The 19,853-nt window shown below is 39.2% G+C and overlaps 3 protein-coding genes across 3 annotated transcripts; all 3 read left to right on the plus strand.

The window, feature by feature from the left end:
• The first annotated feature begins 281 nt into the window (after positions 1-281).
• LOC144358138 (uncharacterized) lies at positions 282-3,770 on the plus strand. The gene is made up of 3 exons (XM_085494126.1): positions 282-518; positions 1,598-1,719; positions 1,942-3,770. The coding sequence occupies exons 2-3, from the start codon at positions 1,639-1,641 to the stop codon at positions 3,628-3,630; spliced, it is 1,770 nt and encodes a 589-aa protein (XP_085350252.1). The 5' UTR covers positions 282-518; positions 1,598-1,638; the 3' UTR covers positions 3,631-3,770.
• Positions 3,771-3,920: 150 nt separating this feature from the next.
• On the plus strand, positions 3,921-7,919 carry LOC146748648 (uncharacterized). Its single transcript, XM_085494127.1, has 5 exons — positions 3,921-4,066; positions 4,507-4,695; positions 5,047-5,170; positions 5,426-6,547; positions 6,800-7,919. Exons 1-4 carry the CDS (start codon positions 4,043-4,045, stop codon positions 5,713-5,715), a joined length of 627 nt encoding a protein of 208 aa, XP_085350253.1. The 5' UTR covers positions 3,921-4,042; the 3' UTR covers positions 5,716-6,547; positions 6,800-7,919.
• A 5,007-nt stretch (positions 7,920-12,926) lies between these two features.
• LOC146748649 (uncharacterized) lies at positions 12,927-14,636 on the plus strand. Its single transcript, XM_085505591.1, has one exon. The coding sequence runs from the start codon at positions 12,927-12,929 to the stop codon at positions 14,634-14,636; it is 1,710 nt and encodes a 569-aa protein (XP_085361717.1).
• Positions 14,637-19,853: the final 5,217 nt, after the last annotated feature.

The following is a 19,853-nucleotide window of genomic DNA, read 5'->3' on the forward strand; positions in this document are numbered from 1 at the left end:
AAAGCTTTAATTCACGTAAATACACTCACCCGTATGTCTCTATTATACTCACAAATTCACTTTAATTCATACGAATACAGACTAGCGTTATACAGACTGCATATACTTGCGAATACACTATTTTTAATACGCCATTAATTCAGATGAATACATGAAGTTATTCACCTGGAATACAAATTGTATTCAGTTGAATATAGCATTATTAATGTAATGTGCAATGAGCTTAATACTGGTTGTATTTTTGTATATTCCGTCACGTATTTAGTTCACCCATACCACAGTCCCTCTATCACCGGTCTGGCAACGACTATTGTTTTAGGTGTGAAACGGCTATCCCCTGGGACCAACCGCGTACGGCGTTCCGCGAAGCATAGCTACAAAATACGCATCGCGCCAGTTGTCAGTTTAGTTCCTGCCATTATTCGCCTTGTCTTGTTCTCCAACGTTTTTTAACCCAATCTCACCTGTTATAATCATTATAGAAGTATTTCTACCATTACGAGGAGTAATTATTTCTGGTGAGTACGTTTAATGATTCTTCCTAAGAGATTTTTCATCTTATTTTAGCCATAATTTTTGTTCCCTGTTTTTCCGAACATATGTAACATCATGCACCGAGTCTGACCGAGCCGAACGGTATTTTACGCCCTTTTTATTTCCGTTCATTTTCCACCAAATCGGACAGTTTAACAACGTTAGAAGCTGGTCGGCACATTTGTTATTCCTCTCTTCTGCCCTTTTCTATTAAAATAGCCACTTATTTTTACCATTGCTATTTTCGTTAAAACCAATATGGCGCAACTCCTGTATTCCATATTACTTCCTTCTTGGGCGTAAAATCGATGTTGACGTTGCGTAATTTTGACAATGTTACGAAATATTGAACGGCTTTCATCACAGATTGTTACTTGCCAATCTTCAGCTACGCAACTTTCTCTAAATAAAATTTGTGGTCACTGTTTTTTCAACCATCGAAATTATCGCAGTGACGCCATTTTGATTTTGCACTGCGTTTGATTTTGACGAACGGGATTTTATGCATCAATTATTTCTGTTACCAAACTTCATATTTACCCATTCTCTACCCAGGTGGACAGTTTAACGTTATTAAAAATTGGTGGGCTATTTTTATTTTTGTTTTTTTGTTGTATTTTACTTTTTTGAGTAGTACGTTGTCACCAATGCTATTTTTTTCCCATCCAACATGGCTGACTCCATAGAATCCCACATCACTTCATTCTGGGCACTTAAATCAATGTTTGCGTCTCGTAACTTTAACAACGTTACGAAATATTGAACAATTTTCCTCGTAGATTTTACATTTCAAACTTCAGCTATATAAATATCCCAAAATAGAAATTGCGGTTATTGGTTTCGTAATTTTTTGGCAGTGTCGATTTCCCCCCTACGACGAGTTCCATAATTTTAAACTGCGCTAATTTGCGTAAAACTAGAAATGTAAGAATGTTTTGACTTAGAACATCAAAGCTTCGACAGTTTATGTATTGGTGGACTATTTTTATTTTGTTTTTTTGGTTTTACAACGCGTTATTTTAGGGTGTAACTTTGTTTACATGTTTTGTTTACACCATTTCAGAAGGAGCCCTGCAAGTGTAGCGTGTGGTGACACCTGTCACAATGCCCCGGAAAAGCAACAGCTTCTGGAGACCAAAGGGATACTCGTACACAATAAAGAAAAAGAAGGGAACTGATAGTAATGTATGATTATATTTTATTTTACACTGTAACATTTTCATGTTTGGGGTCATACCATAATTATGCTTGTAAAAAAAATCATATTTTAATTTATATCTGCATGTATTCATGTTCATAATTTTGGGAACATGTTGTGACTACTCGTTTACCCTATATCAGTGTGTGCATAAATACCCAAGTGTTATTTCCATCTCCGCTGATAAAGTTTATTTGTTTGTTTTACAGAAAAGTACTGGTCTCTGTCTTGGTGAATCATTTCCATTACAGCCAACTTTCTCATTTGAGTACCTACGTCAGTGTAGTCGTTCAATTCCTCTCCCTGACGGATGGACTGTTCTGAGCAGAACTAGGGATGTTGTCTTTTCAAAAATTGAGGGTGAATCAGAATACAAGATTTCCAGAAGTGTAACTGTTCATGAAAACCTGCAATGGGATGTTACTGTTCATGGTCAAACTGTTAACAGTGGAAACAGTGCATTTCAGCATGTTTCCTCTGTACTTATCGGTGTAAACATGTTGACTAAATTAGTTAATTTAGTAGCGGGCTGCAATATTTGTTGTGGTAATCATGATGCTCATTTCATCAAGATGGTATGTGGGAATGAAGAGTTGGTGAAGGCAGTTACTTTCCGCACAGAGTCTGATGTATCTGCATATATCGAAGACTGTTATAGTGGGAAATCTGTTCATGGTGTCTCGTATAACAAAACAATTCGAAGCAAGAACTGTGACATTATTACAGAGAAAAACAGATGTCACAGTTGTATGAAGTCCCGAAGCAGTTTGCGATCTGCATGGCACAGGAAAACAAATAAAAAAGATGAAGATCGATCTTCCTTGTATAGCCATACAAATTTGCGCTATCTGAGCAGTGAAGAGTTAAAAGAGAGGGCAACGAGTTTACAGAAAGACCGCAAGTCAATAAAGAAAAGTCATTTCCGCCTTATAAAAAATGTGACAAGTGATGGTATGCAACTCCAGCAGCATCTTAACAGTGATTTTACTCTTATCATGGAGGAAAAATCAAAAGAAGTTTATGAAGCTTTTCCAGAAAATAGTTTTCAACGTTTGCTCTGGGAAGAACAGCTGAAGAATGCAAGATGCATGGACTCGAGACAGATGCGATGGCATCCCACTCTGATTAGGTGGTGTTTATCTTTGAGATTCAAATCAGCAGCAGCATACGACGCACTCAGGAATTCAGGTTTTATAACACTGCCAAGTCGCAGAACATTGAGTGACTACACTAATTATGTACGTCCAGAGCCAGGAATAAACCCGAAAGTGCTGGAAGAACTGATCGCCGAAAGTAAAGTGAACAGCCTTGAGGAACATGACAGATTTGTGGTTTTACTTCACGACGAAGTCAAAATTAAATCTGATTTAGTGTTTGATAAAAATACAGGAGAGCTGATTGGGTTTGTTAACTTAGGCAAAGTGAATGAAGAGCTAGCATCCCTTGCACAGAGCAGTGTAGATGATCATTCACCGCCACCTTTGGCAACTCATGTACTGGTTTTTATGGCACGAGCAGTATCTACTGGTTTTTGTGCGAGTGTGGCGTACTACCCAACAATTGGATGCACTGCAGACAACATGTTTCCTCTTCTATGGCGAATAATTGCATACCTGGAAATAACCTGTTTGTTGAAGGTCATTGCCTCCACAAGTGATGGTGCCACATGGAACAGAAAATTGTACAAAATGCATCGAGTCAATGGTGCGCCAGATGGTTTATTGGTTAACAAAGGACCTAATATGTTCAGCCAAGATGACCGGATGGTTTATTTTTTCTCGGATGTGCCCCATCTTATAAAGACGACAAGGAATTGTTTTGCAAATTCAGAGGCCCATAGGAAGTCAAGACGTTTATGGGAAAGTACTTTTCACTACTGTTTTTCTGTTGCAGGATAAAATAATTGACCTAATATGTTGGGTTACAAGAAATTTTTAAGAGAGCAAATGTGCGCAATGATATTGATGGTTTTCATTATAACAGTATTTTTTTAGTCTAAATTTTCGTTATTGAAATAATTCTATAATTCTAATTAAAATGTTATGAAAGATTCGGTACTTATTTAATGACCGTTATGAACAAAGCTCATGTGTGTCTCATTAGTGCCAATTTTTATTGGAACTCCTAGTCGTACTATGTGGTTAACCCAAATAATCAATTAATATCAGTGGCTTATTTTTATTTCAGAACAATGGTCACCCAATTCTATGGCACCATCTTACCAAATTGGTTACAACTGACCAAGCAAGAAATATCCATTTGCTCCACAAAATTGGCTATGAGCATATAGAGTTGACTTCCTTTTCTATCATGCGAGTCAACCTTGCAGCGCAGGTAAGTTTTTATAGATTGTTGGGACGTGGTTCACTGAGAGGTTTGGCATGGACCACAGTCCCTCTATCCCCGGTCTGGAAACGACTAGCGTTCTTTTGTCTCGAACCGCGGTGCGGGTAAACAAACCGCTCACACCCTGGCCGTGGGAGTCAGGAAGTCAGACAGATTACAATACCGTCAAAATATTCATTAAAATCGGAAAATGTACCGTCATGCAAAGCGATACCTCATGTGTAAATACAGGCAACCCCAGTTTGTCATTGTCCCTGCTTAAAAAAACTGTCATTGTCCCTGCCAAACAGTGCTTTTGAGCATGTACCTTGAAAGTGTTATTGTATTGATAAAACATCCTCTGAAACCTTTCAAACTGACATGCACAACAATGAAAAGCATAACCTTTTCTTTGATCTAATATAATACTCTTTTCTTTTATTTACTAGGTACTCAGTGAATCAGTGGCTAATGCCATGGAATTGTTTGGGCCTCCTGAAGCCAGTGAGACGGCCAAGTTTATCAGGCTTATGGATCGTTTTTTTGATTGTCTAAATGTAAGGAATTACGATGAGCATCAACGTAAAAGGAAGCCAAACTTAAAACCATATGAAGATCAAAATGATCCAAGATTTGAGGTATATAATGATCTATAGCAAGTGTTGCCATCTTATAATGACACTATACCAGAGAAGCTTCTTTTAAATGAACTATCAAGTAAAAAAAATAGGGGTGGGCAACTCTGGAGTGGTTGAATTAGTCATGAATAAATCACGAACAAAAATACTACAGGAATCAATAACAGAAAAAAGTTCTAACACACTGATTCCTTAGGGAAAAACAGAGAAAATAAAAAAAAATAGCACAAAACTAAATGGAAAAAAATATTTTGCATTGTTTTTCTGCCACCACCCCAAAGTTCTTAATGGTCAACCCCTTATTAAATTTTCTTTGTTGTGCACTCATCACTTTTTATATTTATCCATCAGTGGTTGCTCAAATACTTTGATGACTGGGAGATGTCCATCCTGAGCAGAGAAGGCAATTTCTCCAAAAGTGCAAGGAATGCAATGTGCATAAGCAGACAGACCATTGAAGGGCTGAAAATGACAGGTAAGGTCAATGCAAACTAATGTTGTGGTTGGGTTGAGAAATAATAAACATTGATCAATATTCCGACTAATTTGATCAATACCATATTATTATGAATGTGTTTTATTACATTAAAGGTGTTTCTACTGGAAAATTAATTTATACTTTAATCATGATTCTAATTAAAAAAAAAAAATTTTTTTTTGTTTATATGTACTTCTAATAAAAGTATTTGTTTTCCAAACTCATCATTTTCTCCAATTTATTTTTCGGTAGTAAATTCCTTTGTTGATGTTGCTCGCTACCTACTTGGACAAGGAGTGCAGTTTATTTTAAGTGAGCGATTTTGCCAAGACCCCCTTGAGGCACACTTTAGCAAACACCGGCACAGAGGAGGGGCTAACAATGATCCGACTGTGAGTGCATTTGGTTATCAAGAAAACAGCATAAGGATACAGAAATCACACCACCTTAAGAGTGTTACCGGTAACACTGGACGCTTCAAACGCCAGCCTATGGAACAGGTTATTGATGATACACCACTCTCCAAGCGCAGTAGACGATAATAAGCAAATTTAAAAAAATAAAATGAGTAATTTTATTGTTAAAATTCGCTTTTTATTTACAATGTTAATAGTGTAATAAAACAAATACAAAAATGATAAAAATTACCAATATGATTCTGTCGAAATTTACCGCCATCTCAAACCAGAGACTGTCTTAAGCCTTTTGATCCCTTCAGATGTTTTTTATTTTTACGTTTGTAGTTCTCTACTATGCTACGTGCGAACGAAAAACATCTGATATTCACAAAGAGCCGCACTATACTAGACAAAAGCGAGTTGGATACCTCCTCTGTTGTTGCCTTTCGTGCAACACTTGACCATATTTGATGTATTTTCTGTCGCCCTAAAATTTCTTTTACCAATGGAGCTTGAATGTTCTGTCCATTGTATGAAGCAACATGGTCGTCTGTCAGCCGAGTTCGACAAATTGACTCAATTTCTTTAAAAATTAATGTGGCAAGTATCTTTCATATCATCAATCACTGTGACATAGGCTTGACTTGTGCTGTTTTTGCCTCTAGAGTATTTCAATCTTAACTTGTATGGTATGTAACCGGAAAAGTAGCGAAGAGCTTTCTCTTCATCAGCACTCATTGGCTTCAATAAAGCAGTGTGTTCATCACGCTGGGTGTCTGTTCTGTCTCGTTTGAGCCTAACTATGGTGACTAAATTCAGTAAACACAATCGTACTGTTTGAAACAACTGACCGACTTTCTCAAATACTTTGATGACTGGGAGATGTCCATCCTGAGCAGAGAAGGCAATTTCTCCAAAAGTGCAAGGAATGCAATGTGCATAAGCAGACAGAACATTGAAGGGCTGAAAATGACAGGTAAGGTCAATGCAAACTAATGTTGTGGTTGGGTTGAGAAATAATAAACATTGATCAATATTCCGACTAATTTGATCAATACCATATTATTATGAATGTGTTTTATTACATTAAAGGTGTTTCTACTGGAAAATTAATTTATACTTTAATCATGATTCTAATTAAAAAAAAAATTTTTTTGGTTTATATGTACTTCTAATAAAAGTATTTGTTTTCCAAACTCATCATTTTCTCCAATTTATTTTTTGGTAGTAAATTCCTTTGTTGATGTTGCTCGCTACCTACTTGGACAAGGAGTGCAGTTTATTTTAAGTGAGCGATTTTGCCAAGACCCCCTTGAGGCACACTTTAGCAAACACCGGCACAGATGAGGGGCTAACAATGATCCGACTGTGAGTGCATTTGGTTATCAAGAAAACAGCATAAGGATACAGAAATCACACCACCTTAAGAGTGTTACCGGTAACACTGGACGCTTCAAACGCCAGCCTATGGAACAGGTTATTGATGATACACCACTCTCCAAGCGCAGTAGACGATAATAAGCAAATTTAAAAAAATAAAATGAGTAATTTTATTGTTAAAATTCGCTTTTTATTTACAATGTTAATAGTGTAATAAAACAAATACAAAAATGATAAAAATTACCAATATGATTCTGTCGAAATTTACCGCCATCTCAAACCAGAGACTGTCTTAAGCCTTTTGATCCCTTCAGATGTTTTTTATTTTTACGTTTGTAGTTCTCTACTATGCTACGTGCGAACGAAAAACATCTGATATTCACAAAGAGCCGCACTATACTAGACAAAAGCGAGTTGGATACCTCCTCTGTTGTTGCCTTTCGTGCAACACTTGACCATATTTGATGTATTTTCTGTCGCCCTAAAATTTCTTTTACCAATGGAGCTTGAATGTTCTGTCCATTGTATGAAGCAACATGGTCGTCTGTCAGCCGAGTTCGACAAATTGACTCAATTTCTTTAAAAAGTAAGAAAGTTGATCCAGAAACCTGAAATAATCCCCCCTATCTTGCTTTTGAACCCACTGTTTACTCTCACATACATTATTGTGGCAAGTATCTTTCATATCATCAATCACTGTGACATAGGCTTGACTTGTGCTGTTTTTGCCTCTAGAGTATTTCAATCTTAACTTGTATGGTATGTAACCGGAAAAGTAGCGAAGAGCTTTCTCTTCATCAGCACTCATTGGCTTCAATAAAGCAGTGTGTTCATCACGCTGGGTGTCTGTTCTGTCTCGTTTGAGCCTAACTATGGTGACTTAATTCAGTAAACACAATCGTACTGTTTGAAACAACTGTACATGTTGGACATTATCAATAAAACATACTTTGAAAACATTAATTAAAGACTGTGTCATGGCTTTGTTGATTAAAATTTGATAAAACCCAGTCCAAACATGTTCATTGTAGGCTGAATACGTTTTCTCTTTATCTCCTGGCGTCACTGCTTCCCATAGTTGTGCGGAAAGTTGAGTTATCAGATTCTCTGGCAAAGACAGCAATCCTGACTCCAATTTACTGGCGATTTGATGTGCCATCGCAGCAACTGCATGACCATTGACGCTTCCATTTACCTTAAGATTGTCATCTTCTCTCATTTCCACTAGTGCGAGATGAACTAATTCTGCCAAATTGTCTTTTAAATTCTGCTCTGTATAGACAGGAGCAGACCTGGAGAAACCTATAAAATAATTTCACAAAATCAGCATTTGATGCACAGGGAATTATGGGTGAAAAAAAATCATAGGTAAATTACACAAATTCCATGCATACATCAATTGGCGTGAAGGGCAAGTGCATATTCAAAATTAAAAAATGCTAAAATGTCTTTTCATATTGTGATCATTTTTTATTTTAATTGGATCGTGTCCCAGTGTAGCATTAATATTCCTTACCGAGTTTGAATTCATTTTTATCATGTGATTATCTGGCAGACTATATAGTCCATGCCAAATAATTCTGGCAGATTAATTCATTGGTCAAATAATTCTGGCAGATTACTTTAATGGTCAAATCTGATAAAACAAGAAAATTCATTCTTTACCTGGCTTGGGTTTTGGCTGTTTGGTGGTGGAGTGGTTGTGTTTTGAACCTAAAAAAATGAGGCAATGCATTGTTATCATATGAAATTGTTTAGTATTAAGTTTAACTCATTTAATTACATGTATTGAAAAAATAATATTAATGTTAGTCACCTGGTACATCTTCACATTGCTGATCGGAGTTCATGTCTTTTGTCGATTTATATTGAGATGCTAAAAGCAAAAATAAAACAAAAGTTGTGTTCCTCCTTTATGATACAGAGACATGACAATTGGTTACGGAACTTTCAAACACAGGAAACGATGCATATCGTTGTCAGACAGCAGTTCGTGTCTCGCACGTCTAAGCTACTTCCTCGCGTTCACTACTTGCACATACTGTAGAAATAAGTCTATTCTATATAAATGTGTATTCAACCAAGAGATTTTTAGTGTCGACATCAAATAAAAACTGGTAATTGTCAATTTAACATTTTAAATATATTTATGTTATCATCGCATCGGACATTAACGCAACGACATGCTTCCTGTATCAAATAGCACTGTGACGCAATCAACAATCCCGCATATATCCAACAATTGAAAATATAAGAACGAATCAAAAATACCTTTTAGATTTTGACCATGGATAACCTTAGTATGTCCTCTAAATCCGCTAGCACTTTTGAAAGTTTTATCGCATGACGGGCATGAATAAAACACTCGTTGATCACTTCTGTTATTCGGTCTTGGATTTCCTGAGTGGGTGGTTTCACAAGACGAATGTGCGATCGGGACATCTTCACTTTGAATGTCAGAAACAATATCGGCAGTGGTATCTTGTGTCAGATCGTCATCAGAAAAGCGGACATCTTCCAAAACAAAATCCCAGTCAACGTTAACATCGTTGAACTCGATGTAATCTTCGTAAGACTTCCACATGGCTTCAATCGCTAGTTTGTTTTGATTCTGAATGACCTCCACAAAACTAACTGCGCAAGCGCAAATCTGCATAACGCTCTGCATGCTGGGATTTTTCTGACCCTTATGAATATTCAACAACTTTCCGCAAACCATCGCTGCTTATCGTTGGTGTGAATAATCTGTTTACCCGTACGCGGATAGAGACAAAAGATGGTCTGTCGTTGCCAGACCGGTGATAGAGGGACTGTGCCCATACATATTCCAATGCTTACGCGACTCTCAGGCTTTTTAATAGTCATACCGGTACTCATTGCTTTGGATAAACCATTCACTGATAGAGTTATTTATTTCTATATATGTGTGGGGGGGGTCCATTAGGCTAAACAGCTGGGCTGACCATGAACACTTTATTGCTACTACTAGTACAGTGAAGGCTTATGAAAGTCAATGAAAGCCAAAGTTCAGACGGGAAAGTTTCACGTTACCAGGATGCGATTGGTTACTACCTTATACTAATATGTTCGGATATTTAGAGTACTAATAAATTTTCACTTCCGGTCTGGTTAGACCTAAAATACACTACGAATTTTCACTTTTGATATATAATTTTTTGTATGTGTTGATTCTTGGATATTTTATGTTCGTCGTCCTGTGCTTCATTTAGTAATTCGAACTTCCCAGTTTGCGTAAAAAGAGCGAGTTTCGCGATTTCGACATCGAAAATTCCTTTGCTTCATTATTTGCTGAGGGACGGCCGCTTTGATATGTGCTCTGTAACTTTCAGTGCATGAACCTAAAAACCTTAGGTAATCAAACAAAAATTACGTAGTACTAAAGTCCAAAAAGTACGTTCAAAGTCTTGCCGATAACATTTTGGTTCAAATTCACCGAGAAAATTCAAGAAATCTTTCAATTCTTTGTCAACTAACAGGGCGGAAATCAAATTAGAATAACAATGCATTTGAAGGTTGTCGCCATTTTATTCAACAGCTTCCCACGCCAGTGCCACACCACAGACAAATAAAACATTTAAACCTTTGTTGGGAAATTCACGTGCATTTAAATTGCGTTTTTAAGTCGCGTACCATAAATTGCGTTTTAGAGTCCCCCAAGTTTGTTCCAAAGACTGCAGTCGCACCAGAGATAACCAGAATATTGATTCGTTTCAAAGACGTTCGTCGTGAAATTCACGTTTAAAGGCAAAGTTAATTGTTAACTGGTTTTAAATCAGGGGGGAAGCTTGAGGGTGGCTCCTCAACCCAAAGGTCTCATTTGCATATTTATAATTACCTGTTTCGGGCCACTTACTTAAGGTCTCATTTGCCTTTTTATAAACTACCATGTATAGGGCTAGTTAACTTAAAGGTCACTTTTGCATATTTGAGGGGGGGTGACCAATCATTCGGCGACTGTCTATGGATTAACGTAGGTGGCGCTTCGCGCCGTTATTTAAGCATGGGTTTTAACACTTTTAATTCAGTGTTCCTGCTTGCCTGCTTTTGCTGCCAATTTTCCTCACCTGCTGCTGCTGCCGGTTTTTTGCTACAATTTGCTGCCAGGAACACCAATCTCTTTGTCATCCTGATGTCCTTATCATCCGATCCTGTTGAAACAACCGTACGTTTTGTTTTTGGTATACCTACCACTTACATTCTATAGTGCACAAGTTACGTCGGTACGCTCGATTTTTTGACTGGAAAAAATATCCACGCCTGGATAGGCTGTTGGATTGTTCTGCAAGCTGTGACAACTAAAAGTGTTCTTCGCCTGTTACACCAAGATCCTGATAGATCGGCCAAACAGATACTGAGAAAAAGGACACACTAAAGTATACCAGTTAACAATGAACTCTGATCCAAGCATGTTTCCAGGTGCCTTTTCAAGCAAACTAGCTTTCACACCTACAACCCAGAGAACAATGGCTACCGATGACCCAGCAATTGACATTCAACAATGGGCGTTTGACAACGAAATAAGCTCACATACGCTAGCTAAGTTAGCCGAATCGGGGTTCAACTCAATGTCATCCATTCGACTGATTGAAAAAGAAGATATTGTCAAAATGCAGATTGAGCCGTTGGCACAATTCCGTCAACTAATTATCGCGATCGACGCAATTAGAACAAAACGAAACAGCAGTCAAGTTAATCCGGAAGACCAACACGTTATCGCAACACGGATGCAAGACTTGAGCGCCACCAACGGTGACCCACAGCTGCTACTACAACAACAACACACCAACATGGCGGCCCCCATGCAGAATATACAGGGCTCATATCACTAATTGAATTTCCATAGACGACAATGTTAACATATGACGAGATTGCTATATGAAAATGACGAAGAAAGTTGAAAATATGGCTCAAAAATGGGAAATCAACATGCCAGTAATCAACCATACGAAAAAAACTAACATGTTGGCCAGCTCAAACTCTTGCAAATCTCAGGTAAACAAGACACACCTACTGTATTTGGATTGCACCAAGAGAAATCACTGGAAAAACACCAAGATTAGAACATCCAAATACACACAGAATAAACCCACAGGTACACAGCCGCTAAGTAGTAAACAAAAGACCACATGTTGGTCTCACCTCTGACCCAGGTGATTACGCCCTTTGAGGGCTACGAGCAGCCATTGGTTGAGACCTATACAGCAACAACTCGCCGATCCTGCCGTCCCGAACCAACCGATCACACCACTGCAACAGTTATTACAGTCCGCGTTGCTGTCTGACAACAAGAACACTTTAGAAGCGAACACTTTGAACAATTCTCAATGTGGTATTAATTTACGGGCAGATTTAGACCCTTTGGTTTACATTCAGACCCGGAAAGGTGAGAAGTGCCTTGATATCGTAGATTTGTTATCCATTACTGATAGTGTAAAAGAACAGCAAGTTCTTCGTACAGGGGAAAATGGCGTTAATTTAATTCTGGAGGCCGAAATTAAGAAACCCCGCCTTGAATCAGTCACTCCTACTCAGTGGTTTGGTGCCAATGCACGCATTATGTACGAACTGATTCAAGGGGGGTCTCTGCAGGGCAATGCCGTGTTAAATTATTTGTCATACACGGATAAAATTTCACAGTTGGCAAATCGTTACAGTTGGGGATCCATTCTTCTTTATGATCGGCAATATCGCCAACTGCAAGCAGTTCATAAATTTGCATGGGGTAGTGACATCCCACACCTGACAACTGTCATTTTAAAAGATAAGCCATTATCCTCTACCCCATATACGAATAGACATGCTGGCTCTTACAGCACAAGGGCGGTTAATAGTACCAACCGCTCCCCTGCCCCAGTGGATAGCAAATCTGGTAGACCAATTTGCTTAGGTTTCAATAGGGGTAATTGTAAGTTTGGAACTGCATGTACTTATGCACATGTGTGCCTTGAACCATCATGTCGCAGGGCCCACCCAAAATCAGCTCATGTCTCATCTCAGTCTTCAAAAAACTAACTCTGGAATCGCAGCCCATTGCCAAACCCTCTTTAGCAGCAGCCACTTATTCCCTCAATTATCCGGTTTGGAAAAATGTGCTGAAGAATGACCCTGATGCTGAATTTTTAATGACAGGGATTAGAGAGGGCTTTAACATTACCAATGCAAGCATTAATTATAAGCCAGCTTATACCAAGAATTACAATTCAGCCACTGGGTCAGCAAAAAACCAGGTTGAAAAGCAGCTTTTAGCGGAAATTAGTGAGGGTCATTATGTCATTACTCCACAGCAATCCACCATTGTCAGCGCCCTGGGTGCCATCCCCAAACCAAATTCTACAGACATTCGTCTGATTCATGATTGTAGCCAACCAAGTGGGGGTGCTGTCAATGATTATGCCTCACATGAGACCTTCCAATACCAAACGATTGATGATGCTACTAACCTTATTACTAAAGGGGATTACCTTGCGAAAGTCGATCTCAAATCTGCATACCGCTCAGTGAAAATTCATCCATCAAACTATCAGGCAACGGGACTTGAGTGGAATTTTACTGGAGAGGATCACCCCACCTATCTCTATGATACTCGCCTCCCGTTCGGTGCCAAGCTGGCACTGAGTATTTTTCACCACCTGACCCAAAGTGTCCGACGGATGATGGCCCGCCGCGGTTACGATGCAATGGTGGTGTATTTAGATGACTTCCTCATCATTGCACCAGACTATAAAACCTGCATGGAAGCCCTCAATTCCCTTATTAGATTGCTTAGGCAACTTGGTTTTTGCATTGCTTGGAGTAAAGTCGAAGGCCCATCTCAACGCATGACTTTTCTCGGGATTGAAATTGATACAAATATGCTCACTGTGCGCCTGCCCCCGAAAAAGCTTAATGAACTGCAAGATCTCGTCAGATCTTATTCTGCAAAGAAACGCGCAAGCCGCCGCCAGCTGGAGACCCTCGCAGGTAAACTTGCCTGGGCATGCAGAGTGATAAAAGGAGGTAGAACTTACCTCCAACGCATCCTCGACCAGCTTCACAAATTACGCTGCCCGTCACACAAGCTGCTTTTGTCTTCGGACTTCCATCGCGACATCCAATGGTGGTTAGAATGCCTTCCCCTGTTCAATGGTGCTACTAAGTTCATCGACCCCCGCCCCATTACTGATGTCCATATGGATGCCTCTAATCAAGCTTCAGGCATTTTTCACAGGGGGGATTGGCAGTTTACTATCTGGCACCATGATTGGCCAACAGCTACCCCACTCCATATTAATCATAAGGAGGTTCTCTCAGTGATTCTTGCGGCTAGAAGGTGGGGCCCATACTGGAGAGATTCTACTGTACATGTGCACACGGATAGCATGCTCGCCATGGCCAACATTAACCATGGTACGTCCCGTAATAAATTGGTCATGGAGGCCCTGCGTGAGCTGTTCTGGTACTCAGTGTACTATAACTTTCATATCAAGGCATTCCATGTTCCAGGCATCCATAACGACATCCCTGATGCAATTTCAAGACTTCACCAGCCAGGCCAGGTCCACCGCCTTCATTCCCTTATCGCCCCCTACTGCCTTGCTTGGGATTTCATAAACTCGTTCCCCAGGCACATGTCTCACACAGCTGTCTCTGTGCTCTCTCCCCAGATCAAGAATTATGTAAACTAGAGGAACAGTTAGACCTTGAGACAGAGTTCTATAGGGGTCATACCTTCGCTTCAACCACTAAAAGCACTTATGCCGTCCATCGTAAGGTCTTTCTGGAATTCTGTTTGAAATTCAACTACAACCCAGTACCAGTTGATTCTGTGGTGCTTTGTCGGTATGTTTCCCATTTGGCGCGCCGTCTCAAGGTGAATTCTATTCGCCAATATTTGAACATCATTCGCATCCTGCACTCTGAGTGCGGATTTACTAACCCACTTTCTGATAACTTCACCCTTTCAACACTGCTCAAAGGTGTGGCAAGGGTAAAAGGCACTTCAATCCAACGTAAACTGCCAATTACCCCAGCCCTGCTCTTGGGCATTCGCTCCCAGCTTGATCTCTCAGACAAGCAGGACAAGGTTTTTTGGGCAATTTGTCTGGTTATGTTTTTCGGGCTGCTGCGGAAGTCCAATGTCCTACCACCATCGTTGCAGGGTTTTTCTTCTGACAAGCACCTTTCCCATGGGGATTTTCTTGCATTCCCATGGGGGCTAGGCATTGTGGTTAGGTGGTCAAAGACTATCCAGACCAGACAACGAGAGTTGCTCTTGCCACTCCCCATCCTGCATGATCATCCATTATGTCCAGTGTCTGCAGTTATTTCTGCATTCCTGTGTACCTCCTCCCCACAGGAGGGCCCTGCCTTTGTCGTCTCACCCTCCCGCCCACTCCTTTACCCAGCATTTTCTAAGCGCCTTGTGTCACTTTTACAACCGCTGGTTTGTAATGTAGCTGATTATTCATCTCATAGCTTTCGTAGAGGAGGGGCATCTTGGGCACTGCATTGTGGCATCCCTACGGAAATGATTAAGCTTTTAGGAGATTGGCAGAGTGACTCATTTAGGAAATATCTGCACCACTCTCTCCCGCTTCGCTTAAAGACCATGGTCCAGTTTGCCTCTCAACTACCACCTACCTAACTACGCATACCGATGTCTTGGGTCATTTGGGATATAGTCTTTAGTTCTGGTTTGACTTATCATTTACCTGCTTTTAGATTTAGGATGAACACTTAGTTTGTAGAAATAAACTACCCCCTACTGGACCCAAGACACTGTTGTGTACGAGTATATTTGTTTTGTTTGTGAGGGTGTTTTGCTCTGCTCTGGTGTTGCGCCCTCTGGCGGTGAACCATGATTTAAGGCAAAGTTAATTGTTAACTGGTTTTAAATCAGGGGGGAAGCTTGAGGGTGGCTCCTCAACCCAAAGGTCTCATTTGCATATTTATAATTACCTGTTTCGGGCCACTTACTTAAGGTCTCATTTGCCTTTTTATAAACTACCATGTATAGGGCTAGTTAACTTAAAGGTCACTTTTGCATATTTGAGGGGGGGTGACCAATCATTCGGCGACTGCCTATGGATTAACGTAGGTGGCGCTTCGCGCCGTTATTTAAGCATGGGTTTTAACACTTTTAATTCAGTGTTCCTGCTTGCCTGCTTTTGCTGCCAATTTTCCTCACCTGCTGCTGCTGCCGGTTTTCCCACCCTTGCCCACCCCTTTTTGTAGTTTTTGTTTTTCCTAGGGTTGGGGCTAGCGATTCCAAGTTTTTTTACTTAGATTTGGGTTTTTTTGCTCTTGTATGTTTGACACATGTTATGTATTTCTTGCAATATTTGTGCTTGTACCTTATCAAGTTTATGCTTTTCACAATTGTTTTCATGATTTTACCAGTTTGGTAGTTTTGCTTTAATCTTATCAATTTTGTTGTTTTCTATTCATTTGAATTTAGCTTGGTTGTTTTGCTTTAATCTTTTCAATTTTATTGTTTTCTTTTCATTTGAATTTAGCTTGCTTTGAATTTTGTTTTTTTCCAGGGGGATATAGTCTTTAGTTCTGGTTTGACTTATCATTTACCTGCTTTTAGATTTAGGATGAACACTTAGTTTGTAGAAATAAACTACCCCCTACTAGACCCAAGACACTGTTGTGTACGAGTATATTTGTTTTGTTTGTGAGGGTGTTTTGCTCTGCTCTGGTGTTGCGCCCTCTGGCGGTGAACCATGATTTAAAACGTCTTTGACCTTTGTCACCTATTCCCCCATCAGCGTGAATTACAGCACTAATACCGGATTCTGCCAAATTGGCCCAGGGCCGTTAAACGGCAGTTCGGGTTTAAAAAAAATAAAATGGGACCAAGAAATCGACGATTTTCGGCAGTTTTTTAAGGTGTTATCTTAATCTTTTCTGATGCCTAAAAGTTTAGCCATAGTCAATGACGCATATTCAAGAGTATTGATGTTTATTGCGACTAGCATGAATGGGTAGCTTCGTTTCGACAATGAGCTGTTATCGCTGTAAACAGTGTTAAATTATTCTTCAGATGCTCAGTTTATCTTTTGAAAACAACTAATTTTTTTTTATTTAAAAACAAATCATGTCGCTTTCCCATCAAAATCCAAGCAAAAAGATCGTACAACAACATCGGCAAATTTCTTCCGCGCTGCGTTCAATAACATTGACATATTTAAATGAGCTATGGTAATTTGAACACGTTGGCATCATCCATCGTTTTCATTGGTTAATTATCAATTTGGCCTGTCAGGTCAAAGAACACCGACCAGGTCAAAACATGGTGGATATTCATTTCTACAGCATCGAGTGTTGAAAATGCGATCGGAATCATTCGCGGCTTACGATGAAATAAGTTGAAATTTATTTGCATTTCATAACAATTCAACGAATTTATTTTTTCACGTTATTTTAATCAACAAACATAATAAACGTTATTTTAATAATTAACAAACATGACCGGATTGCGCTACGGCGATCATTTGCTACTACGTATACGTAATGCAGTTGGGTTCGTTTTTATTTGAAATTTCTTTTAGAATATACTTGTAATAATTGTATTTGGCGCACGAGGTTCGTTAATGTGATTTTTTGGGAGAAAGATGCGCGGTCTACTTTTTAATCCAGCAAGAACAAAATGTATAAAATTTAATAAATTGCAACTTGAATAGCGTCTTTCGTTTGGGTGGTCCAACTGTCGGCGTAGGTGGACTTTTCAATGAAAATATAAGCCCCCGAAAAATATTTTATGATCATTTTTTGAAAATTTGAATCCCAAATAACAATCGTGAAACGCAGCATGACCGGATTGCGCTACCGTGATCATTTGCTACTAAGTAATGCAGTTGGGTTCGTTTTTATTTGAAACTTCTTTTAGAATATACTTTCGTTATAAAATGAAACAAAATAATTGTATTTGGCGCACGAGGTTCGTTAATGTGATTTTTTGGGAGAAAGATGCGCGGTCTACTTTTCAATCCAGCAAGAACAAAATGTATAAAATTTAATAAATTGCAATAGTGTCTTTCGTTTTGGGTGGTCCAACTGCCGGCGTTGAAAATCGGCGTAGGTGGATTTTTCAATGAAAATATAAGCCCTCTAAAAATATTTGATGATCATTTTTTGAAAATTTGAACCCGAAAATAAGGGCCCACCAGCCGTGAAACCGCCCAGGGCGATTTTTCGGATGGGCGAATTTACGACAGAATCCGGTATTTGTTCCCCGGGAATCTATAATCAAGTACATGTAGTACAAATGGTGTCACTATGCAATATTTTTGGTGTAACTTTACATTTACAAAACATTTAAGTATGTCCCATAAGAAAGTTTCCAAATTTTCTGCCTAAACATGTTTTCAACGAAAGAATTCAATAGGTAGGTAAAAAATACAACATATTTGAGGAATGCGCGACATTGCACTTTTTAGACAAGCCTTTTTTAGGCAACTATTGGGACAGTTTGTTTTTCTCCGATATTATTGATAATATCGTCTAATAATGTCTAAGTTAGACAGGTCTGTCTGGGCAACTATTTGGACAGTTCGTTTTCCTCCGATATTATCGATAATAACGTCTAATAATGTCTTAAAATGTCTAAGTTAGACAGGTCTGTCTGGGCAACTATTGGGACAGTTCGTTTTTCTCTCCAATATTCGACATTATCGATAATATCGAATAAAACGATCTTCCCCAATAGTTGCCCACACATGGTTGTCTAACTTAGACATTATTAGACATAACATAATATCAAAGAAAAATCGTAACACGAGTTAGTGATGCCAACATTTCATTACATTTTATTAGACGACAATTATCCGATAATATCGGAGAAAAACGATCTTCCAAATAGTTGCCTAGAGATGGGTGCCTAACTTAGACTTTATTAGACATTATTAGACGATAATATCGGTCTCTTTAGGTAACTATTGGGACAGTTTGAGGCTTCACTGATCACTGCGTGTCCCGAAATCTATTGGGTCGCTATCGCCGATGTAAAAAGTCTCTCACCCCTTAGTTATTATCACCGTTTTCGTCGCCGGAGGGATTCACGTCCCAAATTTTGGTTCCCGGTCACCTCTAATAAACAGCCTATCTAACAGTTTGGTTGAATTGATGATAAGCAAACAATCATGGTAGATTGGCCCCGATCTTCTCTCGACCGGAAACGCAAGGGAGATAAGACTCGATTTTCATAGACGCAGGTCGTTTAGATCGGACGGTTACTTTTGTTTCAGGTTCGTTGTTGTTTTGGGTGAATATAGAACATGTTCAAGCCCAAAATGGTAGCAATAATGTTCACGTCGCTGTACGTCAAAACACACTCTCGAACTTGACAACATTCACTTACGGACCACTAAGCAAATAGGTGGAAATACCAGTTACATCACTCGTCAAGATTGATGATTCGATTGCTGACCGGGACAGCAATTAGTAATCATTTCTATGTAATGTAAAATCATATCGATGCTGTGAATGGCGAAGGTTGACAGATTGTTTTGGTTCTGTGGCCGGCTCTCATGGCACGGCCAACTGACATTTGCTAACTTTTACTATTCTGATGTGTTCTGGGCTGTATATAACAGTCAGACACTGACAAGTAAGTAGGTTGGTACTAGTAAACAGCCCGAGACATAGTCAATATAGGAGTCTGAGTCAGTTTGGCCCTGAAAATAGCGTCATCGCGCAGTATTCCATTAATGAACGGAGTTCACATAACAATCTTATGCTTACAAATAATCCCATAATTATTGACAAGTTGGAACTACCTTATACTAAAGAGATTTTTGGTATATGTTGGTTCTTTGATATTTCAGCTTCGTCGTCCTGTACTTCATTTAGTAATTCGAACTTCCCAGATTGTGTAAAAACGGAGAGTTTCTCGATTT

Source organism: Saccoglossus kowalevskii, chromosome 2 (genome assembly GCF_978046115.1).
Source record: "Saccoglossus kowalevskii chromosome 2, keSacKowa6.1, whole genome shotgun sequence".
Lineage (NCBI taxonomy): Eukaryota > Metazoa > Hemichordata > Enteropneusta > Harrimaniidae > Saccoglossus > Saccoglossus kowalevskii.

Coding starts and splice junctions, on each gene's coding strand:
- LOC144358138 (XM_085494126.1), top strand. CDS start 1,639: ATGCCCCGGAAAAGCAACAGCTTCTGGAGACCAAAGGGATACTCGTAC. Junction 1,720..1,941: donor AGAAGGGAACTGATAGTAAT/GTATGATTATAT, acceptor TTTGTTTTACAG/AAAAGTACTGGTCTCTGTCT.
- LOC146748648 (XM_085494127.1), top strand. CDS start 4,043: ATGCGAGTCAACCTTGCAGCGCAG. Junction 4,696..5,046: donor AAAATGATCCAAGATTTGAG/GTATATAATGAT, acceptor TTTATCCATCAG/TGGTTGCTCAAATACTTTGA. Junction 5,171..5,425: donor TGAAGGGCTGAAAATGACAG/GTAAGGTCAATG, acceptor ATTTTTCGGTAG/TAAATTCCTTTGTTGATGTT.
- LOC146748649 (XM_085505591.1), top strand. CDS start 12,927: ATGTCGCAGGGCCCACCCAAAATCAGCTCATGTCTCATCTCAGTCTTC.